This window comes from Oreochromis niloticus, linkage group LG23, assembly GCF_001858045.2.
Source record: "Oreochromis niloticus isolate F11D_XX linkage group LG23, O_niloticus_UMD_NMBU, whole genome shotgun sequence".
NCBI classification, from domain to species: domain Eukaryota; kingdom Metazoa; phylum Chordata; class Actinopteri; order Cichliformes; family Cichlidae; genus Oreochromis; species Oreochromis niloticus.
Genome location: NC_031986.2, coordinates 25,922,113 through 25,941,110, shown reverse-complemented (window position 1 = coordinate 25,941,110; position 18,998 = coordinate 25,922,113). Strand labels below are relative to the sequence as shown.

At 42.5% G+C, this 18,998-nt stretch overlaps 1 protein-coding gene across 1 annotated transcript in view; it reads right to left on the bottom strand.

Moving 5' to 3' along the window:
• Positions 1-18,998, bottom strand: part of LOC100706598 (BCL-6 corepressor) — a 65,588-nt gene that overhangs the window by 14,814 nt on the left and 31,776 nt on the right. Inside the window, 6 exon segments of the mRNA XM_005462684.4 lie at positions 48-206; positions 4,720-5,075; positions 12,959-13,186; positions 13,273-13,492; positions 13,495-13,713; positions 17,985-18,239. Coding sequence (XP_005462741.3) covers positions 48-206; positions 4,720-5,075; positions 12,959-13,186; positions 13,273-13,492; positions 13,495-13,713; positions 17,985-18,239 — 1,437 coding nt within the window.

The window sequence follows — 18,998 nt, the reverse complement described above, 5'->3', positions numbered from 1 at the left end:
CACCTCTCTGTACACCTGTGCGCGTGTGTGTGTCTGCATTTTATTACCTCGTATCCCAGCCGGGCAGCTCGCTGTAGCAGCGTCTCTCCGGCGTTTTTGTTCACAATGAGCCGGCGCACCTCTGGAGGGACGGGACGGGTGTTGTGGGTGTGTTGTGGGGAAGGAGGTCGATGAGTGGGCGAGCGAGATGAGTCTGACAGAGCGACCTGTGTGTGTGTTTGGAGGGGAAAAAAAGTGACATTTAAAGTGATTAACGTGCTTGAGGGGTTTTTTTTTACCCACAAAACAATTAAACACACACAAAAACATGTGCTCACTTTCTTTCTACATCTGTCATTGCCACATCCCCCCCTCCCCCCCTCGAAAGCACACACGCACACACGCACAGCCCTACTTTTTCAGGCTCGGTTGAAAATAGCACTGTCACCACCTCTGCTCCCGCGACTCTGTTTTCGTGTGATTTGTGTGTGTGTGTGTGTGTTTTCCTTTGTGAGTGTGTGTGTGAAGCCTGAGGCTGATGACAGAAAGCTCAGGAGGAAATGGAGGAGGAGAAGGAGGAAGAGGAGGAGGGAGTGATGGTTTGTCTTAAAGTAAAAGACAGAGCAAAGGAGGAACAAATTAGGATTCTCTCTCCCTCTCCCTGGTGTTGGCATGCCTCTCTCGCCCCTCTCCCACTGTTCCCCTTCATGTGTTTCCTCTTTATCTTGTTTCTTCAGGCGTGTTGTTGTGCGTTGTTGCCACTCAGGATCACACTTTGACTCTAACGCACAACAAAGAAAAGCTTTAGCAGGATTAGTAACGTCTTTTTTCTTGTGTGGGGTTCCACGTGGTGTCATTTCAGGTCCTCTTGTGTTCTTGATGATCAGTTCTCTGCACAACTTTTTGGACTTGGAGAACTTGCTGCAGTTCCTGTGTGAATTCTTTCACATCATCTCATAAAATTAGATAATTTTTTGAGCTCAGGGTTCTGGCTTCACATTTGGTTAATATGTTATTAGTTTTAAGGTGGTATTTATAAGGTTTTTTGGACCACTGTTATATAGATTTTAACTTGGTTTTCAACTGGTTTTGAAAGGGTTTTAATCTGTTTTGGACTAAATATTGGAACTGGTTTTGAGCTTATTTTACTACTTTTAGACTTTTGAACATGTACAGTATTGGACTGATTTTAAACAAATTGTGATTTCGACGTTGGACTGGTTTCTGGGTTTAGAATAGATTTACAGTTGTTTTGGAATTGTTCCAGAGTGTGTAGTGGACTGGTTGCAAATTTGATCTTGGGATCCTGGTTTCAAACTGGTTTTGGACACGGTCTGGACTAATTTTCGAAAAAAAAAAATTAGTTTGGTTTTGGACTGATTCTGAGTTTGACTTTGGACCAGGCTTTAGACAGCAGTGGATTTGGTCTTTGGCTTGTTTGGGACTGGTTGTACATACTACCATCTACCAATTTTAGCTTATTTGACTTACTATACTGTACTCATTTTGCTAAGAGAACATGCAACATCTGACATTTTTTGTGTACTTTTTGAATCTTCCTGATTGTCACAATTTCTAATCTTCTGGTATGATTACACACTCACCAACTAATTAATTACCCAGTTCACTGGATTGGACCCCAATTTGCATCCAGATGCCTTAATTGATCATGGCACAGATTCAACAAGGTGCTGGAAACATTCCTCGGAGATTTTGGTCCATGTTGACATGATAGCATTAAACAGTTACTGCAGATTTTTCAACTCCACACCCATGATGGAAATTTCCCATTCCACCACAAAGCTGATCTATTGGATTAAGATCTGGTGATTGTGCAGGCAGTTTGAGCACAATGATCTCACTATCATGTTCAAAAAACCTGATCTGAAACCTGATCTGAGCTTTGAGACACGATGTGTTATCCTGCTGTTGGATATGGCCAGCACCAATTCTCAGGTAGGCTATGGTGTTTAAACAATGCCCTACCAGTAAGGGGCCCAATATCTGCCAAGAAATGAATCCCCAACACATGCTGTTCGACATAAGCACAGTCAGATCCAATCAGCTGGATATTTTCTTCGTCTCCATCTTTAGGCTGCTCCTAAGGGATCGTCTGCCTCCATCTCAGTCTTCCTCTAGCCTCTTCTTTTGCTGCACCAATCTTCTGCCTCTGTCCTCTTTCACTACATCCATGAATCTTCTCTGAGCTTTTCCTCTTTTCTTCCTGCCTGGCAGCTCCATCTCCATCCTTTGCTCTATGTATCCATTATCCCTCCTCTGGACATGTCCAAACCATCTCAGCCTTGCTTCTCTGTCTCCAGAATGCTCAACCTCAGCAGCTCAATCGCAGATGTACTCATTTCTAATCTTGTCCAGTCTCTAATCTTGTCAATTAAAATCTAAACATCTTCAGCTCAGCCTCCTGTCTTTTTGTCAGTGCCATCATCTCCAAACCATACATCACAGCAATTCTTACTACCATCTTGTAAACATTCCCTTTCACTCTTGCTGCTGTCCTTCTGTCACAAATAACCCCGCACACCTGTCTCCACCCACTCCACCCTCCCTGCACTCTCTTCTTCAGCTTTCTTATGCACTGTCTTTTACTTTGGATGGTTGACCCCAGGAATTTGAACTCATCAACTTTCACTACTTCTAATGTCTACTCTCACTACAGATCATAATGTCGAAAAAGCAAGATGACTTCTCTCTTTTGTATCAGCAGTGTAAACTGGATATAGCGGCAAACTGGGAAATCAGATCTAAACTAACAATGCAATTATTACTACTCCTACACAACTATCAGCCAACCAGAGGATACTGGCTCCTGCAAAGAGTTAATTATTTTGACATTAAGGTTCAAGGCTGTGAGTTCGACAAGTGTTCATCGCTCAGCAGCTCTGTGGCAGAACTGCCAGATTAATGAAAAACAAAACCATGACCAACAAACACTAAACATTCACAATATTGGCAGAAGTAATTTTTTTACATTAAAATTAATTGGTCACTTTAATAAATGGATATTTAAGAGGACATTTTCTTGATCTTTTCCCACTGATGAAAAGTATTTTCTGTTGTATTTAAGCAGAAACAAACCTAAATACACAGAAATATATTCTGTACTTTTAATCAAATCAGAAGCAGGTAGAGCTGGATGAAAATGCAGCGCTGAGCTGCTGACGCCACTGCAACAGCCTCCACCGCTTAGCAGCCAGACGGTGTGTGCGTGTTAATGTTTTTGTGTGTGTCAGGGTGTTTGTGTGAGTGTGTAATGTGCGTGTGCAGGCGTCTGTCAAACGAAGCCGCTTGCCGCCACGCATCGGCAAACAGGATGCGAGCTTTGCCCTGGAGGTGTGTGCGTGTGTGTGTTTTTTCTAGCGCAGCAGACTCCAACAACGAGGAGGAGGGCTGAGCGAGAAGAGAGAGAAAGTGTGTGCGTGTGTGAGCGTGTGTTTGTGTCCTCGCTGCCCGGAGGAAATCTCCGGTGCAGCAGCTGTCAAAACGACACAATCCTCCGCCCGCACACACACAGTATGAGCACACACACGCACACCGGCAGTACATGCAGAGAATATTATTCTTCCTTCATAACCTTCAATCACTCCATCCTCCCTCCTTCCTTCGCTCGCTCTCTCCTTCAGTTTAATCTGCAGCGAATTGAATTACACGCGCATGCACACACACACATACACGCAGACAGTAAAAACACACATGCGTCCCTGCTGAGTTTTCCCAGTGAGCTCCAATCAGGACGATAATTGCAGCGATTAACAGAGACGGAAAAGAGACGAGAGGGAGGACAAACAACAAGACAGAAAAATAGAGTGCCGGAAAACCGTCCTGGCCCTTTCTGCAGAAATTATGCTTTTACTTGGACTTGTTGCCATCTTGTTTTAGTCATGTGCGACTCGTTTAGGTTTTGTCATTATATCAAGACAGTTTTATGGGTACCTTGAACTGGTTACTGGTTTTATGGGCATTTTAGCTTAGACTTCTCTTGAGGGTTAGGATGTCTCACACTTATCTCATAGACTTTGACTTCTAGCCATCGTGTTTCAAACCTATAGGGATCATTTTGTCCAGAGAGTTTGGTGGGTGTTGTGACCTGGAATTGTTTTACCAAATTTAAAACAACTGTTCCAGATGACCTTTTCTTTTCGGTCCACAGAGGAGCACCTGATTTAGACACTTAGATTTTACCTTCAGCTGTGGTGTATTACTACAGATATAAAATGATATCAAGGAGTTAAACAAGCGCTCCCTCTTGACATCATCCCTCTGGGTGAGTGTGTGGGCGTTTGAGTCATTCTGAGTCACATCATTTGCATGTGTTACCATTTCTGCATTTAAGTAAACAAAAAAAAACAAAAACAAACTCAATTTTCCACATTTGTGTGCATTTGAAGGGTGGCAGTTTAAATCTAAGGTGGCCTGCCTGTCTCATTATTTTTATGTGTGATGGCAAAATAAAATGAATCACACTTTTCTATTTTCATATTTTTAAGAGGAAATGAGTCAGAGGTCTTGTCCTCTATTCTTTTGATGTGGCCAGTAATCCCCTTGCTAATACGCAGCGGAAGAAATAGAGCACATAAAATAAGCATATACACAGATGACCTCTTGCACTTTCTCTCAGTTGCTCACAGTTCTATTCAGGGTATCCTTCAAAAATCCATTCATTCTAAATAAATAATAAATAAATCACATTTTATAAGGTGAAAAAACCCCCAAAAAACTGACCTTCCCGTTCCTTTCTTCCTCATCACTTCCACCCTCGTCTTGTCCCTCCTCCTTTGCTGCTTCTCCTCCGGTGTGTTTCGTCTTGCAGGGACGCTTGCCTTTCGGCTTGTCTGGGTCATCGTCAGGGCAGCGGAATGGATGGGGGTCAGGTGATGAAGAGAAAGAGGGTGGAAGAGAGGGCAAGGAAGGAAGGAAATTTGACACCTTGCGGTTCTCCTTCAACTTCTGATGCTTGTCCTGAAGGTGGAAGGAAGTGAAGGTGGCAAAAGATGTGGGAGTCGGTTGCCGATTTACAGAGCTGGATGGTTGCCGGGGTAGATGGGTAGGAGAAGACGGATGGGGGGCCATGTGGAAAACTGAAAGAAAAAACAAAAGACAAATCAGGGATGAATTGTTTCTGGCCAAAATTCTGGCAGAAATGATTCAAAATTACAAATGATATTAATAATACATTTTTTAAAAAGTCATCAGGTATCAACTTGTTTATCGTGGTGGAAATACTTAAACAACGACTAAAAGCATCATGTTAGGAGGTGTAAAATCACTGTTTTGGCTGTGAATAGAACGCATGTCCTGCAGGTATCTGGTCACTAATTAAAGTTACATTAAAATGCTGACACTGATGGTCACAGTGATTCCAATTTATCCATGATAAGAATGACTTTTTATCACAATCAATCTAACAGATATTTCAGTCTTGAATCAGAGGTTGTTAATTCTATTTTAGGTTTTATAAAACTAAATCCTGAAGTGCAATTTATATGATGCTAGGAGAAAATATTATGGATTCAGTAATCTCTAGAAACAAATTTGTAGGCAAAACTACAACATCCTCTTCTCTCCAGGGGAACATCCAAGGCATCTCCAGGCCGGCACAGCGATATAACCTCCAGTGTGTCCTGGGTCTTCCTCAGGGCCTCCTCCCGGTAGGACATGGCTTGGATATCTCACCCAGGAGGCATCCTTGTCAGATGTCCAAACCACCTCAATAGGCTCCTTTCGCTGTGGAAGAGTAGCGGCTCTATTCTGAGCTGCTCTCAAATGACTGAATTCTTCATCTTATCTCTAAGGGAGATGCTAACCACCACAACCTGACTTTAGATAAGCCGAGATAATGGATGGATGGATGGGGGTTAAAGAGACAGAATGGCTTGTTTCTGACAGAGAACACATTGAAGACCTAGAGTTATTGTGAAAAAGTGTTTGGCCCCTTCCTGATCTCCTACCTTTTTTATGTTTGTAACACTTAATTTTTTTAGATCATTAAACAAATTTCAATATTAGACAACAATAACACAAGCAAACACAATATTCAGTTTCTAAACAAAGGTGTTTATTATTAAGGGGGAAAAAAATCCAAAACTACATGGCTCTGTGTGAAAAAGTGATTGCCCCCTAAACCTAATAACTGGTCAGGCCACCCTTAGCAGTGACAACTGCAATTCAGTTTGTCATAACTGAGTCTTTTACAGCACTGTGAAGGAATTTTTGACCTACTCATCTTTGCAGAATTATTGTAATTCAGTCAAACTGGAGCGTTTTCGAGCATGAACCACCTTTTTAAGGTCATGCAACAGCATCTCAATCAGATTCAGTTCAGGACTTTGACTAGGCCACTCCAAATTCTTCAGTTTGTTCTTCTTAAGCCATTCAGAGATGGACTGAAGTGCATCATGAACAGATGCCTGGACATTCGCTTCTTAGGATGTTTTTGTAGACAGCAAGATTCCTGGTTCTATCAACCAGGAATTTTGTTTCTTATGGAGGAGCCATGAACAGTGACTTTAACTGAGGCCTGCAATTCTTTGGATGTTGTTCTGGGGTCTTTTGTGACCTCTTGGATGAGTCCTCACTGCACTCTTGGAGTAATTTTGGTTGGCCAGCCACTCCTGGGAAGGTTCACCGCTGTTCCATGCTTTCGCCATTTGTGGATAATGGCTCTCACTGTGGTTCACTGGAGTCCCACAGTTTTAGAAATGGCTTTATAATATTTTCCAGACTGATAGATCTACTTTTCTCATTTGTTCCTGAATTAATTTCCTTGGATTATGGCTTGATGTCTAGCTTTTGAGGATCTTTTGGTCTACTCCACTTTGTCAAACGGGTCCTATTTAAGTTATTTCTTGATTGAGAACAGGTGTGGCAGTAAACAGGCCTGGGTGTGGCTAGAAAAACGGAACTTCCAAAGATGTGATACACCACAGTTAATTTATTTTAGTACAATATGTCTTTGTTCTAAGATTTCTCAGGGACTTGATGGAGGTTTAGGCTGGATGGACATCAAGGATGATTATATCCCTTAGAAGTGCTGTGTTAGAGAGTTATGAATGAAAATAAGGACAGTTTAAAATACAGATCACACCAGATATGATAGAAAAATTAGTTCCATGGCTTTGTGTTCACTTAAGCTGTTAGTGGTATTTTTTATCCAAGTTGCCAGCTGTCAACGTATGTCCAACCTAAATGTGGACGTCACTTAAAAATTATATTCTGTTAATCGGAGTCAATACGTTCTCAGGGTGACCTTAAAAATGGCCAATTTGTGCGACACACTTAAACTTTTCTTGCAGCTTGTGATCATTCTCCTGTTTGCGCGAAGACTCTGTTCATCGCCCAAAATGAGCCGCCGTCTGTCCTTCAGCCGGGGACGGGTTAGATAATAAGAGACAGAGCAAGAGAGAGCGTGAGAGAGGAACAAAGAAACACACAGCCTCCTCGCTTGAGTGGAGCAGCGAGCAAGCAGGCGTGCAAGCGAGTGAACGGGCGAACGAGGTAGCAAATAGTGGGGGAGGGGAGGAGAGAGAGAGAGTGCTTGCAATGTTTTCCATTGCAGACGCCTGGAGGAAACACTCACACAGAAAAACACACACATGCTGTGCCGTCTCACACGCTCACACACACACACACAACCGCTAATGTGTAAACGCCACCGCACGCGCATGCACACAGACACACACACAGCCAGAGGTTGTTTCTGAGAGCCGGCGGGGAGTCACGCCGCTTCCATCTGCTGAATTATTTATCAGCCTGGACACACACAAACTCACACACACACAGACACACACACATTTTATTCACCTACGTACTCATTCTCTGTGAATAGGATTAACATATACAGCACATAATGAGGGCGCACGTGAATGTGTGAAGCTACTAAACAGGAATTTATCATTTACTGGAAGCTAGTTTGTGCAGACACACAAAATTAGAGACACATGTAAAGACCCACACACATACAGGGCTAATACTAAGTGTTTGTGTCTGTGCGAATCCCTCTGGATGTGTCGCAGTAAAACAGCTCCTCATTTTAATCATCAAACTGCAGCATTCATTGTTTTCTCAGGCATGACATGATCATTATCTGGAATCACTGGCCACGCCCCTCTTGCAAACACCTGGTGCTTTCAGGTGCGACTGTGCATATCGATCGATCGTGGAAGAAAATTCTACAGTGTTCCCCAAGTTCCATTATCTCAGCTGTAAAGATCAGTGAACTGAATAAAACTAGGATTGAATATAGTCTTTATAGAACAGAATGGAGATGGCTATCTTTCAATATAGTTCAAAGTACACCGTAAATAGTAATTTTCCTTCAAATGCCCAGGACCACACTCACTAGGAGAGCACACTGTTGCCTATAAATAATGTCACAACTGGTGACATTATCCCCAGGTCTAAAAAGTCATGAAATTGACCAACAAAGGTTTTTCTTGAGCTAGTGAAGAAGAAGAGCCTTACGAATAGAATTCAACCGGAGCGTTTCTATCACTTTGTATCTTCCTCACTTGGCTTCAGGTTACAATGAGAACTTTTTAGAGTTGGAGCTTTTCATCTTTTCACTTCTTTTGACACGATGAAGTAGTGGCTCTGCTCCAATTTCCCTCCCATTATCTGAACTCTCCAATGTATCTCATGGTGTTTTCACAACTTTGATATTTAGTCTGCTTTCCCCCTTGGCGCGGTTTGTTTGTGCAGGTGTGAACACAGTAATCGCACTGGGTCCAAAACAGCAGCACTGAGACCCTTTGCATGAGAGAATTACAAATGAAATGTTACCATTTAGGTTGCAAGTTTTTTTAAATATATTTTTTTGGCCTTTTTGACTGGCTTTATTGGATAAATACAGTGAATATAGACTGGAAAGCGGAGGGAAAGAGAGAGAGGATGACATGCAGCAAAGGGCCACGGGCCAGACCCAAACCCGGGCTGGCTGCTTTCAGCCATGCGGAACATGGTCGCTCGTTCATCCGACTGAGCCAAATCGGCACCCTGGTATGTTGCAAGTTTGAGCTAAAAATCTTACTTGTATGCTTTGCATTCTGGAATACTGAATTGTACTATGATGTACAAAGTTGTGTACGGGCCAGCAACTAGCTGTGAGATGAACATGAATTCTCAGTCTTCTCGGATACTTCAGAAGACTGCAATGTCTTCCTGTATTTACTTTTGTTGCTCCCAAACCAGACATCTCGGTAATGAGCGGACTGAACATTCTCACGCATTTTATTGTCATGTATTTTGGTTAACTTGGAGTTCACTCTGATTTTTCTCTGTGTGAAAACAACCCAAACCACATGAAAAAGCTACAAGGTTACAAACTCACCAACTAATTCAGACCAAAGTAAACAAACTATAGGTATGAAAACACCCTCAAAGAGAGATCCCAGATAAGGGTAGGGTGTCTGGTTGTCTGGTCTGGTACAACTCCCCTGTGGCTGTGAATGCAGCACTGGTCAATCTCATGGTCCACATTATCATCCTCTATAAACAAGATAAACTCTTTTGCTTGGGGCAGCAACTCTCCTGCATCATAGAAGAACTTATCTGCTCTTTTCCTGCAGAGAATTATGGACTCAGACCAGAAATGTTGACACTCATACTAGCTGCTTCATACTCTGCTGCAGACGTCCCAGCGTGTGTCAAAAGTATGTTCTAAGGGCTACAGAACCAGACCATCTGCAAAAATCAGATGCTATTCTGAAGTTCCCAAAATGGACACTCTCCACTTCCCAGCTATGCCTGATATCCTGTCCATGAATAACAGAAATGGCAACAAGGGACATCCTCTATGGAGTTTAACACCCACCAAGACATGCTTGATTTTATGTCAAGGCTTGCTTATACTGAGGTATAACCACAGGTAACTGTGACTCATGAAACCTGTAGTTATACAGTTAAGAGTACCTCTTACTTCACCTCAGGGAACCTGGAAAAAAATATTCTCCACATTTATAAGACACATGCAGACTTGATAGTCAAACTCCCATGATCCCATGGGTAAAGAGCTTTTCCACTGTTCCAGGGTGGAATTTTTTCGAGAAGGAAAAGAGGGTCCAAGCTTCCTTTTCAGCTTTCTCCAACAGGCTGAACAGTGTGTTACTATGACAATTGAATCACATATGAGGGAACCCTTTTTGCAAATGAGAACCACTATCTCTCCCAGCTACCTCATAGGTACTGTCCCAGATGTTCATGTATCCCTGAAAAGGTGTGTCAGTGAAGACTGCCCAACAATTTCTAGAGCTTTTAGGGGGAAACTTTTGCCCAGATATTCAGCAAGTTTTCAGTCTCTGCTTCCTTTGGTAAACTTGACCAACAGCAGTGTTGTTGCAGGAAGGAAGGAGCTTTTCAAAGTACCCCTTACACCACATGGCAGTATTCACAATGTGCACCAGCAACTCCCCGACCAAAAATACCAAGCCCTGCTTTCCCTTCCTGAGTTTCTGAATGGTTTGCTGGAACCTCTTTGAGGCCAACAAAAAGTCCTGTATAGCCTCTGTTTTTGTCACAGCAGCAGCCTTTCTAAACCCCAGGTATTGGTGGTTTTTCAGGAGTCCCCTGGCCCAACAAAATTTGAAAGTACTCTTTCTACAGCCTGATGGCTCCTATTACCACCAACAACCATTAGTGGTTTCTTAGGTTACCACCAAGATTCGCACCAATGACTGTCCTACGGGCTGCTTCTTAAATTGAGTATCATGGCCCAGTCAGATTCCATGTTACCCCATACATGCAGGAGTTCTTTTATGGCTTGAGTCTTGTTTAGAATGAGGCATTTTTCATAAAAACAATATTAGTTTATTTCGAATTTAATGACAGAAAGACATGTCAATAAAGTTGTGAAGTGCCTGAAAAATCATTGGTGCTATAAAGAAACAGTTGGAGGGGCATTGTTATTAAGTTAACTGACTACATATCATTAACACGACTGGGTATAAAAACAGCATCCATGAGAGGCATATTTCACCAATCTGTAAAGAATTGCAGTTATTAATAGTTTATTAATGTAAAATTGAAAAGAGTTGAAAATCCCTCATATAACATACACAATATCATCAAAAGATTCACTGAATTTGGAGGAATCTCTGTGTGTGAGGAAAAAGGCTTAAAATCAGTAATGAATGCTTCTGATCTTTGGGCTGTCAGGAAGCACTGCATTAAAAACAGGGATAATTCTGTCATGAAAACCACTTTATGGACTCAGGAACGCATCCAGAACTGGATAAACAGAGTTCACCGTGCCATCCACCATTGCAGGTTAAAGCTCTATCGTGCAAAGAAGCTTTATGTGAACATGATACAGAAATGGGCGAGAGCTCATTTAAAATTGAGGCAAAATGGAAAACTGTTCTGTGATCAGACACATTGAAATTGTTTTTTGTTTTTATTTAAACATGGAGCACACAGCATCCTCTGGACTAAAAGAAGGGGGACCATCTGGCTTGTTGTCAGTGCTCAGTTCAAAAGCCTGTGTCTCTGATGGGATGGTGGCATATTAGACCATCAGTGCTAAATGCAATAAACAAGTTTAGAGCAACATATGTTCCCATCTAGACAATGTCTTTATCTGAGAAGGCTTTGCATATATCTTCAAAGTGCTTTTAGTCATTGGTAAAGTTAATCTTCTGGACAACAAAAACTGACATAACTTCAGTATTTACAGATTCATCCATACAGAGAAACAATCAGTGTGAGCAAAATCCCTGCAGTGCATGCTTTGGTAAATATTAAACAACTGCTCAGAGCTAACACTGTGTTCACTCCCAGCAAACTCCAACAAGAGCAGAAAAGTAACCACAAGCGCCCAACGGGTGTTCAAATTAAACACCTAAATTATTTCATAAATCTGGTGTACCACAGGGTGCTCCATTTGGTCCATTCCTATTTTGATTTAAATGGATCACATTTAAATAAATGCTTTTAATTGTATCATCTTGACAAATGAAGTTCCTACAGCATTCAAATGTGCTGCATTTGAGTTTATTTAAATTAATTACGTGTTGGTCTGCAATAATTTCAACTTGTTTCTCCTAAAAAGTAACAGCTTTACAGACCTTGTTATTAGCATCATTAGCATGTTATAAATTTGCAGATTTTAGGCAAGCGCATGAAATCAGCAGAGACTTTGTAAATCAGATGCAGCAATACCACCACCACCACTAATGGCGAGTTTGGATATAATTGGATTTATTTGGTCTGAGTTAAAGTGAATTTGACATCCTGAAGAGAACAAGCAGAGACTGCGAGTGCCACTCCGAGCAGCCTTCAACAAACAGAGCAAGAAGACGAGGAGGAGGAGGCTGCTAACACATTCCCTATGTATTACTGCGAGTGTGACAGCTCCATCTGGGAGATGTTAGACGGCTATTAGCACGCCACGAGGCCGCACGGGTTCATACACACACAGATTTACACACACGCTCACATACACATACGTCGTTGGTGTTATTCCACTCATGTGCTCCGGCAATCACAGAAAGAGGAAAAAGAGCGGTGAGGGAGAGATGAGAGGGGGTGGAGGAGGAAATGGAGAGGTGGAGGACTGATGACAGCAGAGAGACGCAGAGAGAGATTTCATCAGCACGAGCAGCAACAGCAGCAGAGCTTTCTGCTCTGAACCCACAGCTCTGCCTTCAGAATAAAAGCTGTTAGAGGTCTGCCGCTGACACAGAAATGTGTGCCTCGTGCAGCGTGGGTTAGAAGTGTGGTTTAATTAGTGAAACAAGTCCAAATCATCATGAGGCTTGACATGGGCTGTCAGCTTGTAGATATGTCTCTACTCGTGTCTAAACACATTTTATTCTTTAGTTTCCAGTTTCACAATACATTAAATTTTTTTATTGTTCTTTAGTCCGATCCTGAATACATGTAGAATCATCACTGTGAGGCAAAGCGTCAATCCAAAAGCTTAAAATCAAGAAATGAAGCAAAGTTTAAAGAGCAAAATCTGAGGGTTTACCTCTCGTGCCATCCCTCCTCATAAACGTGGGCTCACACCAGCCTTCGCTGATGTCTGACCTCGCCCTGATGGATGGGACATCTGTTCTGAACTTCCTGTTGGCCTCTGCTGATCTCTGGCCAGTGGGAAGCCATTGGTTGAACTCCCCGGGTAGGCGGGGCTTGTTGAGCCGAAGGCCATTCAACTCGATGCAGACCTTCAGCTTCTTCACGTCTTCCAGAGATGCCTCTGTAATCAAGACCAGTGAGTCAGTAGGAGAAGAATCCAGCATCCCAACACAAAATCACAGACATGAAGACTTTCTGAATTCTTACCGTTTGTGAATTTGGCTTTCTTGCTCAGATTTTCCGTCCCCTCCTCCACCTCCATCTCCTCCTCTCTGTCCTCCTCCCTCCCTCTCTTCAGCCGGCTGTTTATGATGCTGCTCTGATGGAAAGGCTCAAGGCTGAAGATACGCCGCCGACTTATCTCCATATTCAGATTCGAACCTGTGAGGCCTGGGCTGGACATCAGGGTGGAGGTGTTTCCCTGAAACAGTCCTCTGGATGGGGGGAAAAACCTTTGTTGTTGTTCGTTCTGTGAACCAAAACTAGTGTTCTCTGTCTTTTTCTCCTGACCAGTTCCTCTTTCATGTTCATTCTTTTTCTCTTTCTCCATAAAGCCATCATTCTTCTCCTTGGGGATGGGAAGGTTGTCGGAGTTGCAACAAAGTGGCAAGACAGGGAGGTGGTTGTGAGGGCAGGGAGAGTGTAAACCTGCATGAAAAACAAAAAAACAAACAAAAAATGTACACCTTAGTTTAACACCACTATTCATGTACAGGGCCTGAATCTTAAAATGACCTCCTTTTAACCACTGAGGTAAGACACTAACTACTCCAAACACATTGGCATAATTTGTAATAGTTTCAAGACACTGATTTCAATAAGTGATTTAAAGAAGAAGAAGAAGAATGCACAGAAAAAACAAACAGCTAAGATTTGTGGTGGTACTCCATAAGCCAAATGAAAATAGTTGCATTCAGTGCCAACAGACTTTGCATTATTAGTTACAACCAAAGACAAAGACAGTTAGAGCTATGCATTCAGGTTGGTCAACTGGAGACAACTGTTGTCAGTCGGTTAGTATTATTTCCAGTTGTTTCTGGGGTGTTTTTTGCCATTTTACTTTGGAAATTTTATGACCTGCCTCTTACGAAATGTGACTTGGTAAATTGATCTAAAAAAACTCAACTGACACCATGCACTAAAAACTGGAAGTTAGACTTAGGCGATATTACAGTATATGTGTTCTTGTTGCTCTTGACTGAACCAAAACCTACACAGCTGTGTGCCCTCATCATTTAACAGCATATGTTAGCCCAACTTCCTTTATTTATAGGCTGCAAGCAGAGGAGTCCTTCATCTTGCAGCTTAATTTCAGGGGTTTAGCCAGCTGCTTTCTTATAATTTTATTTGAAACATTTTTCATCTTCCCCTGGAGACCACCACCACCGACCCAGATGGCATCCAGGACCTTCTGAAAAACCAGGGAAAAATTATGCCTTAACCTCATCTTCACCCTCAAGTGTCCTGATTTACCTTTTGCTTGTTTTTTGTCCCCATAAGGAAGCTGAGTCCTCACAAAGTGAGCAATACAAACACAGCTGCTTTCTGTTTTTCCGCTGAGCGGATCAAAGACAGGCGCCTTATACTCTCCCTCATCTTTTATGTCTCTCGCTCACTCTTTCCATCTTTATCTTCACATTTTCTCTTCTTCACCTCATTCCTTTCTTTCTCTCTTCTGTCATCTTTTTTATTCTTCTTTCATCCTTTCTTTAATCATCCCGCCTCCCTATCTTTCTCCCTCCATATATTCCCATGCTCTCTCTTCTTTGAATCATCTGACTTGCCCTGCTTCCCGTTGCTTCCAGGCACATTATGCGCTATGGCAACGGGCCATCAAAGCAATCGTCATGGAAACGTTGTTGTCTGGCTGCGTGCACTAAAGACCGCCGCTTAGCACGCACACAGAGAATAAAACTGCCCTGAGAGCAGCAGCGGCAGATTTGAGCAACTCTTGATTTTCCCGAAAAGTTTTTAAGTTGCTGATTTGAATTTTGTCAAAAAATACTTTCAATGTTTCTGAGATCCTTTGATTAGTTTAGGATTTCATTAAAAATCTTTTTTTGCAGCAGAGGTCAGCAATAATCAGACATAAAATCCCCCCCAAAAAAGTTGCCATATGTAAGGCAACACTATCATTCAAATGGAAAATGTTTGTATTCAAGGAAATGATTATTACACAGTCACAAAGTCAGATATATTTATAAGTCATCCAAAAAACAAACAAACATTGGCTTCTCCTAATCCTAAAATGTAATCCCACATAGCCTATAAAGCAATAAAAGCACAACTGTATCACCTTTCTCACAAAGCCAGCAAAACTGAAAATGCAGTAAGGCAGTAAAAGCACAACAGTATATAGATGTTCACCGGTCTTTTATTTATTTGCTCTGTAGAAGCATGAGAATGAACTTGTGTGACAGATTGAGAGATACTGGCTGGAGATAGTGGGGGTCACGTCAACATGTTGCACTGGTTCTGAAACCAATCTCCTAGAGAGGGAATGGAGAGGGGATTTCCAAGGCTGAGAAGCAGCTACAAAGGGCAGGTTCACCTTTATTCCCTATGCGGGTGAGGGAACAAGCTCTGACTATTGTTTCACTTGTGTGTCAAACAACAGTCAGGAGTACCTGACCTTTACACAGTTCTTGGGTTGGGTGCTGGAGAGCGCACAATAGGTGATGACGGTAAAACCTGGAGGGGTTAGATTTGGAGAAACAGCAGATGTGAACATGAGTGGTCTTCTGTGCTAACCACAGATGTACAAAACAAACACGGTGTTCATGCATACGAGTGTTCATCAATACACACGGCACCAAGACACCTTTGGCTGCACATCGATAATCAATACTGTAATAGAATAATTGGCTTTGCATGGCTGGGCCCCTCGGATGAAGACAGGAGAAGAGCTGACAGCCGATTGCAACCTGGTGATGATTTGCATCAAGTAACAATGGTGGAGGAGGATGCTGGAGAGGCCTGGTGTGCCCAGTTGTGTAGGGAGGATACATTGTACGTGTCTAGCAGAAGTCGTGGTCCAGAAGATCTTCAAATCATACCAGAACATCAGAGACCAGCAACACCGAGTCCAAACAGGCCACGTCTGCCTCTATGTTGCTAGGGTCTGTAGCAAGGTGGTAGTTGCTTTATGTAGCAGAAACCCCCAAACCCAATTAGGGACACCACAAGTTAAAAATGAGTCCTATCAAACTTATCTTGTGGGGCTCTGGAAGAAGCTGACTACTACCAGCATACCAAGTGGAAAGTTGCTCTAGCAGTAGCTGAAGCAAATACATGGTTATGGAAGAAGTGGGGATCAGGTAGAGGACTTGGTTGTAAGGGCAGAAGTTGTTGGTTGCTGAAGTTTTCAAAGCACTCCTCTCTGGCAGGCCCCTGGGACTGGATGATATTTGCCCTGAGGTCCTTAAAGCTCTGGCTGATGTGGGTTTTTCCTGGGTGACATGCTTGAAGCTGCGAGCGTACATTTGCTTACATTCCTCAGGTGTTCTGTCCGAGTGTGCTTTGGGAGAATAGGGTATCTGGCTCACTTAAAGGGCTTATAAGTTCCCTGTTCAGAGTGTCAGACTTGTTGCTGGTGGATAAGGAGAACACTCCATACTTATAACACAACCACAGTTTTGCAGAGCCTTTGCAGAGCCTACCACGTTCCCTTTGTAACTGTCTGACACTGTTATCGGCATTCATACTTTTCTTCTCCTCACCCCTATCCATTTGGGGTAGATGGCTGTCCTGGTCTGAGCCTGGTTCTGCTGGCGGTGTTTTCCTATTGAAAAGGAGTTTTTCCTTCACACCGTTGCCAATTATTAAAGATTTTTGTAGGTTTTTTCACTTCTTTGTACATTCCTTCTAGGACTTTGCTTACATATGTGAGTCTTTATATTGAGACAATGACTATACTCTTACCGATAAATAAATTGTAAAAAAAACCTGCTAAAATGTTGAAAATGCTCAGGAGGAATCTACGGCACTGGTCAGGTCAATCACAATAGTCGGGGCCTGCACCAGCGCAGTGTGTAGTTACGTTTTAACAAAGACGAACTTTAGGATATGTTGTAGGGTTTCAGAGGGGCGTGTGGTTACAATGTATCTACAGTGCAGCTTTAACACAGAAGTAAAAATCCCATGTAATTTTACACTGCAAACAAAATAACATAAACTGCTATATATGTAGAATTATCTGAAGCAAAAAAAAAAAAAAAAAAACTGACAGTAGGTTAAAATTTCTTAAATCCAACATAAAAATCCAGCCATGAGTAACACAACTGAACCTTAAAATGTCTCAGATTTCAGCCTGTGGAGCTGTGACCTGCTAGAAATTCAAGTTAAAAATGACTTAAAGTGGATCATCACAGTCAGACTTGTTTGGTTAGTTTGAAAAACTCATTGAAACGAGCCAAAACCGACCACCTTCAAAACACCTACTGAATGATCCTGAAATAACGTGTTGGGACTTTTTTTGTTTTTAGCAGCGTGAACTGAGCGTGAAACAAAACAAATCGGGACTCTGCGCTTAAAACTTTTACTTTTAAAAATGTGGAAGAGAAACCGCTGATGGTTTGCGTGTGCGACTGAACGGGCACGCTTGGCTTTCTAGAGAAAATGAGGGCAGCGGTTCGCTCAGTTTAAAAGGAGAGAAGTGCACCCAGAGTTCAAATGTGTGCGTGTATGTGAGATACACACACACAAACGGACACACACACACACAGATGGAGAGAGAGCACAAAAAGGAGAGAAAGAGACAAAGAAATTGAGCGACTTCAAGCGAGTGAGATCAACTGGGGAAAAAAAAGGCGTGTGTTTTTATGTCTTTGTGTGTCTGTGATGTGTGCATGTGCATGTGCGTCTGTGTGCGTGTGCATGTGTGTGCGTCATCCTGCAGAACTCTCCGGAAATCCTCTTACCTCTCGGAGCCTCGGCAGCGGCTGCAGTGGGAGTTCTTCCTCCTCCCCCTCCTTGCCTCCCCTCACTCTGCTGGCAGCGTTCCCAACCTGCCTCATCTTTCTTCTTCTCCCCTCCTCCTCCTCTTTTTCTTCTTTTTCTCCCTGCTGGCCTTCTGCCAGCTCCTTCTCCACTTCTTCTTCATCTCCTTCTCCTCCTCCTCCTCTGTCTCCCTCTTTCTCTTTCAGCTCCAGCTCAGAGAAGCGAAGCATGGCACGCTGAGAAAAACAGAAAAGCACATATGAGAGTTTGCGTCGGTCGAGCCTGAAACACGAGAAAGTGTCAGCATGTTGCTTTAGCCTGGAGGCGTTTGGACCCTCTTGACCTTCATTACACATCTTAGATTTATTATTTCCCCAGAAACCAACCAGCACTCCTAAAGCTGGATGGATCAGTACATTAATTAGTCCACTTATTATAATTGATTTAGCCAAGAGACAGCAGCTTATTCAATGAAACAAACAAACACATGAAAAAAAACAAAAAACAAGTGAGCTCAATAAAAAATGAAGGATAGAGGACCAGTTAAAAATTTTGAGATTGATCAAGCAGCAAAGTCTGGAGATAAAAAAAAGTTCATTTCATAAATGTCCACATTTATGAAATGAACTTGTTTACAGCTTAATACAACGACTGTGTTGGTCTCTGTAGCTAATGTTCTCCTTTCTAACAACTGTACTCAAAGTTTGCCTTCTTAGGGATGTGGCCTCTTTGACTGACAGGTGGGTGGCGACACAGGTGGCTCTAGCTGCTCAGCTATCTGGAGTCCCTGAATGGGACCCCTGGACTATCTAACCAATGATGCAGCCGCTGTGTGGTTAACTGTACTAACAGAGAAGAAGACTGAGCTCCAGTTTTTGATTTTACTTCACACTAAGTTGAAGGTATCTGTGTTTGTGTGTGTGTGATGCTTCCATACGGACTGTAGATGCAGCTTGCAAAACAAACCGCTTGGTATGAGGTGAAAAATTACAACT